Source organism: Phocoena sinus, chromosome 15 (assembly GCF_008692025.1).
Source record: "Phocoena sinus isolate mPhoSin1 chromosome 15, mPhoSin1.pri, whole genome shotgun sequence".
Lineage (NCBI taxonomy): Eukaryota > Metazoa > Chordata > Mammalia > Artiodactyla > Phocoenidae > Phocoena > Phocoena sinus.
Genome location: NC_045777.1, coordinates 5,316,189 through 5,330,604, shown reverse-complemented (window position 1 = coordinate 5,330,604; position 14,416 = coordinate 5,316,189). Strand labels below are relative to the sequence as shown.

The 14,416-nt window shown below is 57.7% G+C and overlaps 1 protein-coding gene across 3 annotated transcripts in view; it reads right to left on the bottom strand.

Moving 5' to 3' along the window:
• PMEPA1 (prostate transmembrane protein, androgen induced 1) overlaps positions 1-14,416 on the bottom strand; it is a 58,924-nt gene that overhangs the window by 31,823 nt on the left and 12,685 nt on the right. Inside the window, exon 1 of one of the 3 annotated variants that reach the window (XM_032604817.1) lies at positions 2,866-2,896. The exons of the other annotated variants lie outside the window; for them this stretch is intronic. Coding sequence (XP_032460708.1) covers positions 2,866-2,881 — 16 coding nt within the window. The 5' untranslated portion in view covers positions 2,882-2,896. Of the gene's footprint in view, positions 1-2,865; positions 2,897-14,416 lie in introns of those variants that run through there. 3 annotated transcript variants of the gene reach the window in all.

Below are 14,416 nucleotides of genomic sequence, written 5' to 3'. Positions count from 1 at the left end.
GCTGGACTGCAACGCAACTTGACTTCCTACCTAACACCAGCGCCTTGTGGCTGCCCCCAAGGGGAGGGGAGTTTGAGAAGAAGGCCCCCCCCCCCCAGCCCCGCCTCCAAGCCCAACTTGCACTGCAGGGTCTGGAAACTGCCCAGAGCACCCACTCTCCCTTCCTGGCAGGACAACGCCTGTTTGCAGGTTCAGGTCCTGCAGGGCTGGCGATGGGTGTCTGGGGGCCGGGGACACTCCAGCCACACAGGCTGCTCCCTGTTCACTGAGGCAACAGTCCCCTAGTTGCTATGGCAAGGAGGTTAATGAATGCATCTATTTCGAATAACTAAAACCTAGGACCCCATTCAAGTCGCCCTGATACTTTCATCCTTAAAAAGCTAACTTCTGGTGTTTCGTTTTATTAGTCTATGCCCCGGGGGCGGGAGGAAAGAATGCCAAAGAGTGATAAGAAGAGGGGGAAGTTGGGGGAAGGGATGGGAGGGGTCTCGGCCCACCCTTCCGAGAGGAGAAAACCTGGATGTCACTTTCTCTCTTTTTTTTTTGGTGGCGGTATAAAATTAGCACAGTCAAGTAAATGTGTTATAAACACAAAGACGCTGCCAGAAGGCGAAGTGCCTTAAGTTAAGGGAGGGAAGATGGCGGGAGAAGGTTCTGGGCAGGGGGAGGGCAGTCAGATGGTAGGGGGTGGGGAGCTCTGCAACCTTCCTACTCAGTGTCCCGTAACCAGAGGGAAAAGCCATTTCCCTGCGAACGTCTAGACAGTCATAAAGAGGACAATTAAAGAAAGAAAAAAGCCGCAAGCCCCCGTCGCCCCTCACCTCCCCTCGCCAGGGCACCGGGTGCAACCCGCTCACTGCCCAAACCGGCGAAAAATTATAAAAGCAAGAAGAGGCAGCGTGGGCGAGGGGGAGGCCGGGGCAGTCTGGGCCGAAAACAGTTTATGAGCAAGTGTTTGGAAATTCTGCTTTAAATAAGCCGGTAAATGAATTCAACCTTGTCAGAGCTCTCTCCCTCACGCAGACCAAATATCCCGCTGGCGTGCTGTCTAGACACAGATAACAAAGGACTTTTTACGGCGGCCCGGAGACTCGCTGACAAAGTCGCCATTTAAAGATGCAGTATTGCTTTCTCCGTCGAAACCATTTGTCAGATGGACTTCAATGAAAACGCTAAGTTAATGGTCTGTTTTGGGGTCTGCCGGTGGACGGGGCGGGGAGGGGCTTGGGCCGCCCCGGAGAAATAGAAAACACATCATCTCTGATTGGGCCGCCCTCCAGGTTGCCTGGAGAAGAGGACTGACTGTACGTGGCCCACCGGCACGTAATTCTCGCTCTTCTTGTTCTAAGAAGCCGGCTGCTAAAATGTTGCTAGCCAGGCTGGGCAGGGTTACATTAAAAAGCATGGGCGGGGGCTGTGGGTGGGATGAGATCTCGTCTCCACCTGCCTCTGTGGGGGGAAAGACACGGAGAATAAATGGGGAGGAGGAATCTGGTGTCACCTCCAACCGTGCATTTTGCAGGAGTGACCCTTGCCCCTGTTGTAGAGTCGCAGCGAAACAGGCAAAAAGTCCTCCCTTCCCAGGCAAGGACGGTGTCGGGGGTGGGCCGGCCTCAGGGGTGCAGCCTTTGGACACGTTCAGTGTACCCCAAACGCCCCCAAAACCAGAGGATGTGCCTCTACTCGGCCAGGTCAGGTCAGAGGGAGGAGAAACTGCACCCAAGCTCGTGGGCTCCAGCCCAGGGCGTGTGCAGGACCTGGGGCGGCCAGACGGGGCGGGTCCCCGACATGGGGTCTCCAGTCTCTTCAATTCAGATTTGCCAACTTCTAGGGGAAGGCCTGGTGCCCACTGGTGCCCAACGCGGGGTCATTCTTTCCATCAACCCTCACTGCCTTCTCTGCCAGGGTGCTGGGTTTCTGTCCTCCCCTGTCTCTCAAACGTGCGGAGTCCAGACCCTGGAGCCAGACGGACACAGAGCAAACCCCAGCTCCACCGCTTTCAGGCTACGTGGCCCAAAGCAGGTTGCCTCTCTGAGCCTGTTTCCCCACCTGTGCAGCGGGGTCCCGGCCACCTGCCCAGAAGGGCTGTCGTGAGGATTAAATGCCCCCGCCACTGGCCCAGCATCCCGCAGGCCCAGTCCCAGCTCCGGGCCTCGCTGCCCTCACCCGTGAAGTGGGTACCGGCCTCCTTCACACGCCGGGAAGAGGAGAAAGTGAGGACACAAGACACACGGTCCGTAAACAAAACACCGCCAGGATTGGGAGGCTCACCGATGAAAGCTGTCTACACTGTCCACTGGGGAGGTCAGCGTGCTGATGACATAAAGCGTCAGCAGCCTCCCACGCTGGTCCTTACAGGGACCCCGATCCACTCAAATAAACGGGGGATTGATTGTGGGCTATATGTCAGAGGACTAACGAATGGAGTGTTTCCTCCCTTTTCTGGTTTTGGTTTCCAGACTCATTTTTAATAACTGCTTTTCCAGAGGCTGCTTCTCCCACAGTGAACAGCCCACAGGCTCCGCCGTCTGTAGGCAGAACCTCTGGTTTCACCCAGACACACGGATGTGGAGGTTCTGCAAGACAGCCACTGCCGCGGGGAATATGACACCGGGGTTTAAAACGGTGTTCTCTTTGGTCAAGGGGTTCAACCGAGGCAATGGGAAACGGGAGCCCGCAGTCTCTTGTGCCTGGGACAGGGCTGAAGCTCTGGAAGGATGGGAGAGGCCGGCTGGGTCGGCACGGCCATTTAACAACTGGACCCCAAGGCCAGGGCCACTGGGGATGCGACTTGCCCAGGTGACCCAGCCAGAACTAGAAAGAACCCAGATACTTCGTGCACTGGTGAGTCCCTCCTGCACACACCTGCTGCCACTCTCATCTGGCAACCACAGCAGACGTTACTAATCAATGACTGCACATTCTCCGAGCCCAGCACAGGCCTCTGGGAGCCTCCTGTCCCCAGTGTCCCAGGAAGTAAGTGAAATGTTCTCTGCCAACTCTTTTCCAAACACAGTCGTGGGGAGTCTTTGACCTGAAAGGAAATGATAAAATACGGGCAGGAACTAGGAGAACTCCTGCAGGACCAGGTCCGGGGCAGCTGGGAGGACCACTGATGGGCTGGGCCCCAGGGATCACAAACACCCACAGAAACGTCCACCCTCTCTCCACACCTTTGCCCACACGGGTTCCTACTCTGCCTGCCTCTCTCCACCCTGTTCTGCTTTCCCGAACTCATCTCAGACCCCCAGGGCCTCCCAGGAGGCTCCTAAGAGGCTGGAGCAGCTCTCTCCACCAGTGGAGGAAAGTGTCCAGGGGCGGAAACCAAGTTCTCCTCACCAGGCTCAGGGACAGCCTCTGTCCCTGACCATTCTGGGTCCTGTGTCCCTCTGTCTTGCCCTCAGCTCTGAGCACCTTGAGGTCAGCCTAGTGGCCTAGGTCCTTCTGTAACCTCTGTCTTCACCATAACCTTGAGCCCATCCTCCCTCCCCTTATACCCGGTCCGACCGTCATCCCTGGTATCATGGACCTCGACAGGACGGCCCCTCGCTGCGCCCCCGCCTCAAGCCCGTTCTCCACTCTGCAGCTGGAGATGGGCGTCCACTGGACCCTGTTACCCGCCCCCCTCCCCTGCTCTAAACCCTTGCAGGGCTCCCCGGTACCCAAACTCCCCTGAAACCAGGCGAGATCAGACCCCATCCTCCCAACTCTAACGGCCCCCTCTTCACCCATCAGCTCCAGCCACCATGGTGGCTTTGAAGGTCCCAAAGGCACTGCACACTTTTTCTGGCTTCAGCAGGAAATCTTCATCCCTGAGATGAAATCCTGCTTCTCCTTCCCCAAGGCTGGGCCAACAGGTACTGTGGCCTGAGTGGGTGAAGAGCGCCATGTGGCACCCCGATTCTGGGGGCCTCCCCCCAGCACAGCAGAGCTGGGAGGGGCCTCCTGGTGAGAACACGCCATTCAGAGAGGGCAAGCGACTGGCTACATCACACAGCACCAAGTCCTGGCCCGAGCCGAGCCCCACTGGCCTGACTCCCATCCTGGGCATGTCGCCCCCCACCCCAGCCCCAGGCCTCCACGGCTGCCCCTACCTCCCAGTGCCATCCTCCACTCGAAGATGCTTCTCTTCCTAACTGCGATGGCCTCTGCCCAGGCTGCCTACTGCCTCTGAATTCCCCAGGGGAGGGGGCTCATTCCAAGACTGAACGATGTCACGATCACCAACAGCAAGAGGGATGGCACTCACTTGGTGCCAGGCAGGGAATGTGGACAATCTCATGTGTGTCCCCATTTCACAGATGAGGCAACCGAGGCTCTAAGTGGTTACAGACTTTGCTAGCCAAGAACCAGGCCTAGAACCTGAGCTTCAAACTGGAGGCTCTGCATCTCTCCTCAGCCAGTGCCAGCTCCCAGGCAATGAGCTTCCTGTCACCGAAGGCCACAGGACACGGTGGCTTTGGGCTCCCACCTTAGTGATGTTTTGGTCGGCCCCACCCTTGACGAAGCACCCAGACATCGGGAGCGCCCTGGGCAGGTGGCAGCTGGAGGCCGGGGGATGTGGTACGGCTGTGTCTCTTCCCACGGGGTTTCTTGGTCTCAGGCCGGGCCAAGCACTGCCCTTGGGACCTGGCTGGCAGCCTGGCCCAGATCTCCTGGCATGGGCCGCAGGACTTTATTTAGACAGCGTCCGCTGGGCAGCTTCGGGCGCACAGGCCCAAGGGGGCGTAGCTCCAACGGGTTTCACGGCGCGTCTGCGCCGGGAGCGGCCCCCATCGTTATAAATCGGTGCATGTTTTGCTGGGAGGCTGGTCACTGGCCGAGCAGGGGAGACAATGGGCTGCCTCCTTCACCCACCCCCACCCCTTTCTTCTTTCGGGGAAGATTTCTTCCTGCCTCGGCCCAAATCCCACTCTCTGGGGCCTCTCCCCAACCCCTGACCCACCAGAACAAAAGGGAGCGTGAGTGTCTAGACCGCCAGTCTGAATGTGAGAAGGGGGCATTGTATGACCAGGACGGAGGCCTGGCCTCCCAGGCGGAAAGGTTGGGGTGTAGGGGGGGGCCGGGAGGGGCGTGGTGAAGGCCCGACACCTCTCGGGTCCCCTACGCTCGCTGCCTGTCCCTCCTGGGACAGAGATGTGGCCAGAGCTCAGCCCTGAGGATCCAGCCTGGGTGGCTGCCAAGGCTGGACATGCCATCTCCAAACTAAATGCAGGGAATTCCTTAGCCTGTCACTAAAAAATTAATTCACTCAGGGAGCTAATTCACAGGAAAGCCGCGGAGCAGTGCCCAGGCGTGGCCATAAATGTCAGCTGTTTATCTTGATCAGTTTAGAAGCTTCACGTGTATTTTGGGCTGAGGGGACCAGGGTGGAGAGTCCCCAGCAGGGACCCTGGCGTCTTCCAGCATCTGGAAGGCCTTGCTCCGAGTAGGGGAGGGGACGTGTTCCTGGACACCTGGGTGGTGAACACTGGCTGTGTGACTCCATGTTCCTACTCACCCTCTCTGGGCCTCTGAGACACCTTGTCTGTAAAAAGAGGCTCGAATAAGATCTGTGGTTTTTCAGACCATGTTTCACCAGCAAGGACCTTCAGTTCAATGAAAGTCTGACCCAGGAGCTTCGCGATATCAAATGGATACAGAAGCAGCACTACTCGGCCGATGTGAGCCCCAGAGGTGAGAGGCTGTGTCTCCCATAGCAGCTGAGGTCCAGCGGGCGCTGGCCCGGCCTCTCCAATGGCCATCAGAGGTGAAGGTGCAGGCTGCTGTCCAGGCAACCAGCATCAGCAGGAGGTCCCCAGGCGGGCCTCAGACCCCATGTCTCGGGGGGGGGGGGGTATGAGGCACGGGCAAGCTGGAGGGGACGTCTTCCTCCCCCTCGCAAAAACCGCTGCAGGGGAGGGGGCTGTACCCATCCCTCCAACCACTGCTACCTGCCCTTCGTCAGCCTGCAGTGTAGATGCCTGGAAACAGACCTGCGGAGTGAACTCACCTCCACGTGATGGGGCTGTGGGCATTTACACTTTTGTCTTTGTCATTTATCAAATTCTTGGAATTTTTCTTAAATAAGGAGCACGTATCACTTTTCTCTATCAGAAGAACCAGGCTATTTTCACTGTGAAATCAGCATTATCTCTTTAGGGCTGGTATACATTGCTCTGGGCGTTCCGAGGGGTCCTTCTGGAAATACGAGCAGAAGCTTGAAAAGCAAGCACACAGGTTAGCCCTGTGACTCCACTGCCTGGCATCTATCTGTTCTAGGAAACCTCAGAGAGGGGACAAAGGCTTCAAGGCCAGCCCTGACCCACTAGAACCCCTGGGGATGGGCCCTGGATGCCAGCATTGCTGGGGCCCCAGCTGATAAGAATCCAGGACTCTGTGTTCTTGAATCTGTATCTCCTCCAAGAAAACCTATAAAAATGCTGACTCCTGGCCCACCCCAGGTTTCTGGATCAGTGCCCCAGAGGGAAAGTCGCGAAGCTCCTCTTTTTCAGCTCCATATCTGAGTTAAGAACAAATGCATGTGATAAAACGGGCTGCACTGGTCCCACAGGATAACCCCAGTTTACGAGGCTGATGGAAAAGCAGAGGAAACAGAGAAAGATGGTCCCGGGCCCCCACTCCGCCCGCCTCTCCCTTTTCCTGTGGGACTTTGGAAAAGCTGTTACACTTGCATTGGTTTCCTTACTTCCTGTCTGCCCCACTCAAGTGAGTCTGCCTTTTACATGGCTGTGAACTTCCAGAGTCTTAGGCCCAACACATAGTAGATGCTCAGTAAATGTGTCAGATGAATTCACGAGTGAAGGAATGAAATATTCCGGCAAACTACCCATCAGTAAGGTTCCTAAATGAGCACAAACTTACAGATGACACACCCACCCCATCCAGCCTTCGAGTACCCCTAGGATGGGCCAAGGGCTCTTGCATCCACAGATGGATGCCCCAGAGATGCCTTGAGTGGGGCACTGGTCAGGAGCCCTGGGCAGGCTCTGTAGGGGAAGGGGCGGATTCAGGAGAGTCAAGGTCCCCAGAGGTGCTGCAGGGCTGAGTCATCAAGGGTCTCTGGGCTGGTAGACGGGAAGGTGAAGGAGGTGCTGGGGGAGCCCAGGCTGGCAGGCCCATGGGCAGGGTCTGGAGAGGTCCCCTTGAGGCAGCAGCTCCTCCCATCCCCCAGAACTCCTCTCCTGGTCCCTCAGGGGTGGGGGAAGGGCGAACATTTCCCCCAAAGAAATCACTCCTCTGCTGTGGAAAACTAACAGGTCAGAGTGGAGGTGGGCAGATGCCCACACCCTCCACACTCCCAGAGCAGGGAAGAAACCGGCCCGAGGCTGCAGAGCAAGCTGGGGCCAGGTTCACGTCTCCTGGTCTCGGTTTTGTCCCTGACACACATACAACACAGGGGCCCAGACCCACCTCGCTGGTGCCCATAGCCTCAACTCTAATGCCGCCCCGACTGCACGGCCGTGGACAACTGTGCCTCTACTTCCTCTGGCGAGTGGGGTGAACACAACCCTGAGTGTGCCTGGGAGGGGCTGGTACCTGTAATCTCACGGGAGAAACCTCTCCCTGGGTAGAACTCCTACTCATGCCTCGAGGACCCGTCTAACTTTTCCCACCGGAGCCAAGGGCTTCCACATCACTCTCCCCTCCCTTCTCACAGGCAGGTCCTGGGGCGGGTGTAGCCATCTCTCCCTCAATACTGGCCACGTCTTAAACCACAGAAGAGGCTGCATTTCCGAAGCATCTACGAGGCGCCCATTGCTCAGCTAAGCATGTCTTCTCTCCTGTAATCCTCACTACGACCCCATAACGTGGGTGACTCTCACCACCCCCACTGTGCAGAGGAGGAAGCAGAAACTCCGAGACCAGGAGCAAGCACCAAGGACCCTCTCCTAAGCTGCGGCGGTCAGACCCATGCCCTCTGCTCCTTGGGTCTGGGTCCTCAGTGACCACTCACTCCCCGCATGCCGGGCCTGGCCTCACCAAGGGCTCCAAATGCTGCTGCTGCCGCTTCAGGGCGGATCAGATATGCCCGTGGAATCATGGGGGCGGGGCGGATAGCCACGGGGCAGCCAGGAGAAAGGGTCCTGCCCCCCAGAAGCCCCCTCCTCTGCTCCTTCAGGGAAGCCCGGTCTCCACCTGGCTTGTGGCCGGCAGGGGATGACATGGCCACTCCTGGCCGCAGGAGGAATTCCTCGAGGGCTGAGGCTGCCAGATGGAGCAGAGGCAGGACGGCTCTGCCACGCCGGCTGGCACCGCTAGCTCGGCACCCACTGGCAGGGTGGCCTGCGGAAGCCTGGAGGCTGGGGCCCCTCTGTCCGCTGCCGCCTCACCTGGACACCCTCCAGGGTGGAGGGAAAAGGCAGAGCTCTGGGAACCCCAGGCCACCATCCCTCCTTCCTACTGCTGACCTGCAAGGTTGATGAGATCCTTGGCCGAGCCCGTAGCCCACACGGATACATAAGCGGAGCTGAAGCCACGCTGCTGGGATTCAGGTCCCGGCCCTGCCCCTCGGCAGCCACGAGCCCAAAGCCCGGCGCCCTCTCGACCTCAGCACGTGTGCGTCTGTACACGGGGACTAATGATCTTCGTCCTGCCTGCCGGGGGCGCCGGGAGGATCCCACATCACAGGGAGAGTCCCGGGCCGCGTTCCTGGGGACACGGTGGGGCTGCCTAAGTGCTGCAACCAACTGTTGATTTAGTCCTTGCTGTGGTTTGAGGTCTCGGGGGAAATGGTCAAAGCAAAATGTACCCAGAGGGGAATCAGGGCCCAAAGAGGCAGCACAAAGGCCAGATGGGGCCCGAAGCAGCGGTACCACGCCGGCCATGCTCACCTGTGAGCAGGCCGGGTGCCTCTGCCCCTGCATTCCCGCCCAGGGGCCAGGACCGACGGATGCCCGCCGCACACCAGGATCTTTCACATTCCAGCCAAGCTGCAATGCCTCTGTGGGCTGCAATAAAAATTCCTAGACAGGTAGTCAGGGACGAGGCGGGCCCCAGATGAGCAGGGAGGGCAGGGACCAGGGCCGTGTGCTCTCCGCTGCCCCACGGGTAGGGTCAGTGGGTTCAAGGAGCCACCTGTTTGCCCTTTCCTCTCGGTTCTTTAGGACCAGACCCAGGCCCAGGGTCTGAGACCTGGGGTCCGGGTGCGGGAAGGTCTCCGAGTCAGGGGCTCTTTGGGAAGAAGCCTAGCTCACACCCCAGCTAGAGCAGCCTCACGGGGTCGGGCCCCCAGGGAGCCTTGACACCACTAAGAGGCTCAATTCTAGTCTCACGCGGGGTCTTCAAACAGCTCCCGCCACCGTCTGTCACATGCAAACTGTTTTTTTTCTTTTTTTAACACTGATTGATTGATTGATTTTTTTCTATTTTTTTGGCCGCAACACGTGGCAAGGAGGGATCTTGGTTCCCCGACCAGGGATGGAACCCACGCCTCCTGCAGTGGAAGCGCAGAGTCTTAACCACTGGACCGCTAGGGGATTTCCACATGCAAACTGTTCGGAAAATAGGAGAAATAAGCACAGCTCTGCCAAACCCCAAGCCAGGCAGGTGGCAGAGCTTCCCCCAACGACGGGACATGTCCCAGCAGCGACCAGGTGATGCTGGGGGCATCTCAGCCAGAGGGCAGGAGCCCACACCCCCCGCGAGGCCCCGGCCGGAGCTGGACCCACCGGGCCCTGCGCTTCCCTTTCTTCCCACTGTGTCTCCCTCTCCCCAGAGCCGAAAAGGTGCATTAGCAGGCTACGTCATAGATCACAGGTCTATTCTGCAAAACATCCAATCATTTCAGGCAGTGCGGGGCAATTAAGTTAAGGAGATTTTTCCCATTACAAAGAAAGAACGTAGAAATCTTGATTCAAACACACACCGAGATCCGGATGACACACAGCTGTGCGGGGCAGGTCGTGGACACCCCGGCCCCAGGGCACTCTTGTGCAAACCACGGCCCTGAGATCTGGTGGGGCAATGGGTTTGCTTCTCCCCACTAGCACCTTCCTGAGGATAAAGCTGGAGCCCGTCACCTGCCGGAAGCTGCTCGGAGCTGTCTGTCTGGGGGAAGGATGAGAGTTTCCCCTCCATCCATAACTCTACCCATGAACCTTCCCCTCGGGTTCCCGCCCATGACGCGACCCCGTGACCTAGATCTCATTAGAACTGAGTTGACCCCGACCTTCAAACGGCCGGGTGACCTTAGAGGGGCAAAGAGCAAAGTGCTGCAACTCTGCAGGAGGTGCCGTGAGTCTGTAATTGCTTATTAAAGACCCCCGAGGACTCCTCGGGGCGCGCATCTTAAACATCACGTCAACCAGCCTTCCTGACCTTTGCCATTTCCAAATACCCCGTTAAAGGAACTTAAACTCCTTGATATTTAAGAAAAATAAATACTCGATCGACCGAGTTTTACTACTTAGCCTTGTTTTAAACAACACTCATGAAGTCAATGATGTGCTGTCTTTGCTTGCTCCGTTCTTCCTTATTTACATTTAACGTACGTTAACCTAAGACTATAACTATTAAGTATGAAATACCCGTCCGCATGCCATCTAAAATTTTCTCACGGGCTGCCAGTTTGCTTTGGGTCTGCTGATTTCTTTGACCGTACCAGGTCAGGTGCTTATGACCCAAGTGGTGTCAAGGGGTTCCAGATCCAGCTCGGCCAATTATCTTCGTGTGCCGCTGGGCAAGTGACTTCTGTCCTCTGAGCCTCAGCCTGACCGTCTGAAAAACAGATCTAGTAACGGCAGCTCCTGCAAAACTGCATGTAGCATGGTGCCTGGCATTCACTAAATACCTGGAGTGAGCTATGTGTTGTCACGTACAGCCCCCAAAATTCAGAACGCTTACTAACATCCCCATTTTACAGGCGAAGAACTGAGGCCTGGCGGCCACAAAGCTGGTAAGTAACACAGCCATGTTTCTGAACTGGCACTTGGCCTCTGAAGCCATTCTGCGGGTATCCTTTTCTTCTTCAGGGAATGCTCGAGTCCCAGTGTCGGGGACCCCGTCTGCCAGCTGCACACTCTCCAGTGAGGCATGCCCCAACCCCCAGGACATACAGCTCCATCCCGAGGTCCAAGCCATCCGTCAGCCATCAGCCGTCAGGAACTCAGCCTGGGTGCTCTCTGCTTGAGTAACCACCTCCCCCAGACATGATTCATACCTGTCTGGGGTCACCCACATCCTCATTCCCTGCAAAGGAATGCGGGCCAGGTGAGGCGGGCTGGCGGGCTGGCATCTGTGGCTGGCGGGGCCGTGCCAGGTGGCGGCAGTGGTGTAGCCTGCTGAGTTTCCAAAGCCTCTGCCACCACCCTGAGTCTCCCTGGCTAGGGCTGGACAGATGCCCAGGCCCCAAGTGCCCGTTTATGGGGCTCAGATTCAGGTTATAAAAGCTCTTCCCCACGAAGGCGCCTGGAATTCCACCCTTAGAGAGTCATTCCTCTGGGTCCACATGACCCTTTTACGGGGCTTTTCCCTGTTTGAATGGCAGCCCTGTGGTTCATCCACACAACTGAATGCCGCTCAGAAATAAAAAGGAATCACTACTGAGACACACAACACGGATGGATCTCAAAGTCAGGAGGCTGAGTGAAAGAAGCCAAACAAAAAGAGTCAACAGGGCTTCCGTGGTGGCGCAGTGGTTGAGAGTCCGCCCGCCGATGCAGGGGACACGGGTTCGTGCCCCGGTCTGGGAAGATCCCACGTGCCGCGGAGCGGCTGGGCCCGTGAGCCATGGCCGCTGAGCCTGCGCGTGCGTCCGGAGCCTGTGCTCCACAGGGGGAGGGGCCACAGCAGTGAGAGGCCTGCGTACCGCAAAAAAAATAAATAAATAAAAAGTAAAAAAAAAGACTGAACATACAGTGTGACTCCATTTACGCAAAGTTCTCCACTCAGAAAATTTTTTACAATTTTTTTTTTTTTTTTTTTTTTTGCGGTATGCGGGCCTCTCACTGTTGTGGCCTCTCCCATTGCGGAGCACAGGCTCCGGACGCGCAGGCCCAGCGGCCATGGTTCACGGGCCCAGCCACTCCGTGGCATGCGGGATCCTCCCGGACCGGGGCACGAACCGGTATCCCCTGCATCGGCAGGCGGACTCTCAACCACTGCGCCACCAGGGAAGCCCCACTCAGAAAATTTAATCTCTGAGATTCTGTGATTGAATCTGCAGTGACTGCCTCGGTGAGGGGCAGGGTGGGGCAGGGGGCCGGGTGCTGAGACGGAAGGTCCCTCGTCTCCATCTGGGCACCTGTAACATGCACAGACACGTGCCAAACCTCATCACAGTGCACCCTTACGTCTGTGCACTTTCTGTCTATGAATTATCCCTCAACAGACACGTCACGGCAGGGGAAGTGCAGGTCCCAAGAGGAAGTTGAACAACTGAAGGGAAGGGAAGGGACAGTCGGTGAGGTCTGACTGGGTCTTTGCAGCGCCTTCCTTCCCACAAGAGCCTCAGGGTTCAATTAAGCCCGTTGTACAGAGAACAAAATTAAGAAGGGAGGGGAAGGAAAGAAATGGTAGGGGGAGAGGTATGAGCAGGGCTCATCGGGGGCTTCCGTGATGAAAAATTCTTGTGTCTGGAACATTCCGCCTTCAACTGCAAGCCCACCAGTGCCCTGTTCCCGCCTCTGCGTGATTCTCCCTTCCACCCCCTGGGAAAGATACCCTTCAAGAAGAGACGTGCCACCCCTGGTGAAGCAGAAAGCCACACGTTGGGAGCCAAGAACCCAGAAGGCAAAGGTAGGGGCAGCTCACGCTGAAGGGTGGGTCAAAGGCGTGTCCGGCAGCCACAGGGGGCAGAAGAGGAAGCCAGGACGCTAGGTGCCCAGCCTGATCCTGGTGAAACCGGGTGCCCCTACCATCCCCTGAACTAGACGGTAACTTACAGGCCCTGGGCCGCCACTCCACCCACCAGACCCCAGGCCTTCCCCTGCACCGCAGCTGGCAGAGGCCTCAGGGGTCGCTCGGCTGCTGGAGCACCTGGCCTGGAAGGACAGGACGGGTGCTGGAAGATGAAGCCGACGCCAGGGCTCACGGGCCCCGCGGTCCTGCTGCCCAGCTCAGAGTGACGCGTGCAAGTGTGAGCTCCGGCCTGGCTCACACAGAGTCCCCCCAGCCTGCTGTCCTTACAATGACGACGTTATTAGTGGCAGCGCTCTGATTAGCCACAGAAAGGCTCCAGGTTGAAAACTAGCCCGGATTTCCTTTCCCTCGACTGAATCTCAGTTTCTCCATCTGTAGGCACGGGGTGGGGGCCAGCCCAGCGGGGCTTAACCACAGCCGCACCCTGGAAATTAGCCGGGGAGCTTTAAGAAGCCCCACTCCTGCCCTGGGGTGTGTCTGAGGGTCAGGGTTGCAGACCCCCCAGGGCTTCCATGTCCAGCAGGATGGAGAAAGGCTGTTGAGAAGGAGGCTGGAAAGGGACCTCAGTCCTAACGCTCTCTGGACCCTCTCCTCGCGCCCTCTCCCGAGGCACCCTTCTTGGGGAGCCCAGGCCCTGCCCAGCGCCCCACAGGTCACCATGACCCTTTTCTCCCGTCAGCTGCAACCCGACACGGGACAGATTCCTGCTCTCGCTGGCACGGAGCCCCGGGATCGTCGCCGGTGACCATTCCAAGAAGGGGAGCGTGTGCAGGAGGGATGAGCGGGACGCAGGCCCAGCTGCAAAAGCCCGAGGGCAAAGGCGGAGAGGCCTGGAGTCGGCCACAGCCTTACACGGGCGACAGGCGGTTCTGAAGCTGGGGGGACGGCGGGCAAAGCACAGACTTTGGAGTCCTGCAGCCCAAGTTCAAATCCTGCTCTGCTCCTGGCTGGTGATCTCCGCCCCCTGGCACATGCCTTAGCTCCGCTTCCTCCTGTGCCAACGGGGTTGCCCCGAGGGCGTACACGGTGCTTGGTGAGCGTCTGTGACTGTTGGCGGGAATGGCTGGGGTTCGAAAAGCCACAGTGCCACTAAGGCAATCATCAAGGAAACAAAGTTGCTGGACACTGGGGGCTCACTGCCCGAATACTGACTGCCCAGCTCCTCTCCTTTCTTCCTCTTCTTCCTGAAGCCCACCCCCACTCACTTGGGTCTATTCCAGGAGAGGGTTCAGAGCTCATTTTCACTAGACTGCAAAAGAACGCCACAACATGCATCCCAGGTAAAAATGGAGGCTTCTGTGACATTTGAGTTGGTGACCCTGATTTTAAAGAAAGACAAATGAAGTAATAATATTGGGGGGCTGAGAGTAACATGGGTAGGGGGCTTACTCCAGATCTCCCCATGAATGAGCCCAGAGGATTGGGAGGGACCCAGGCCTGACAGCTGAAGCCGGGGCCTGGGTCCTATCAAAGTGGTGGCACAGCCTTAAGAACTCATAGTAGGGACTGTCCCGGACTTGTCAGGCGGCCCAAGGGCCTCCATGTGACATGACGA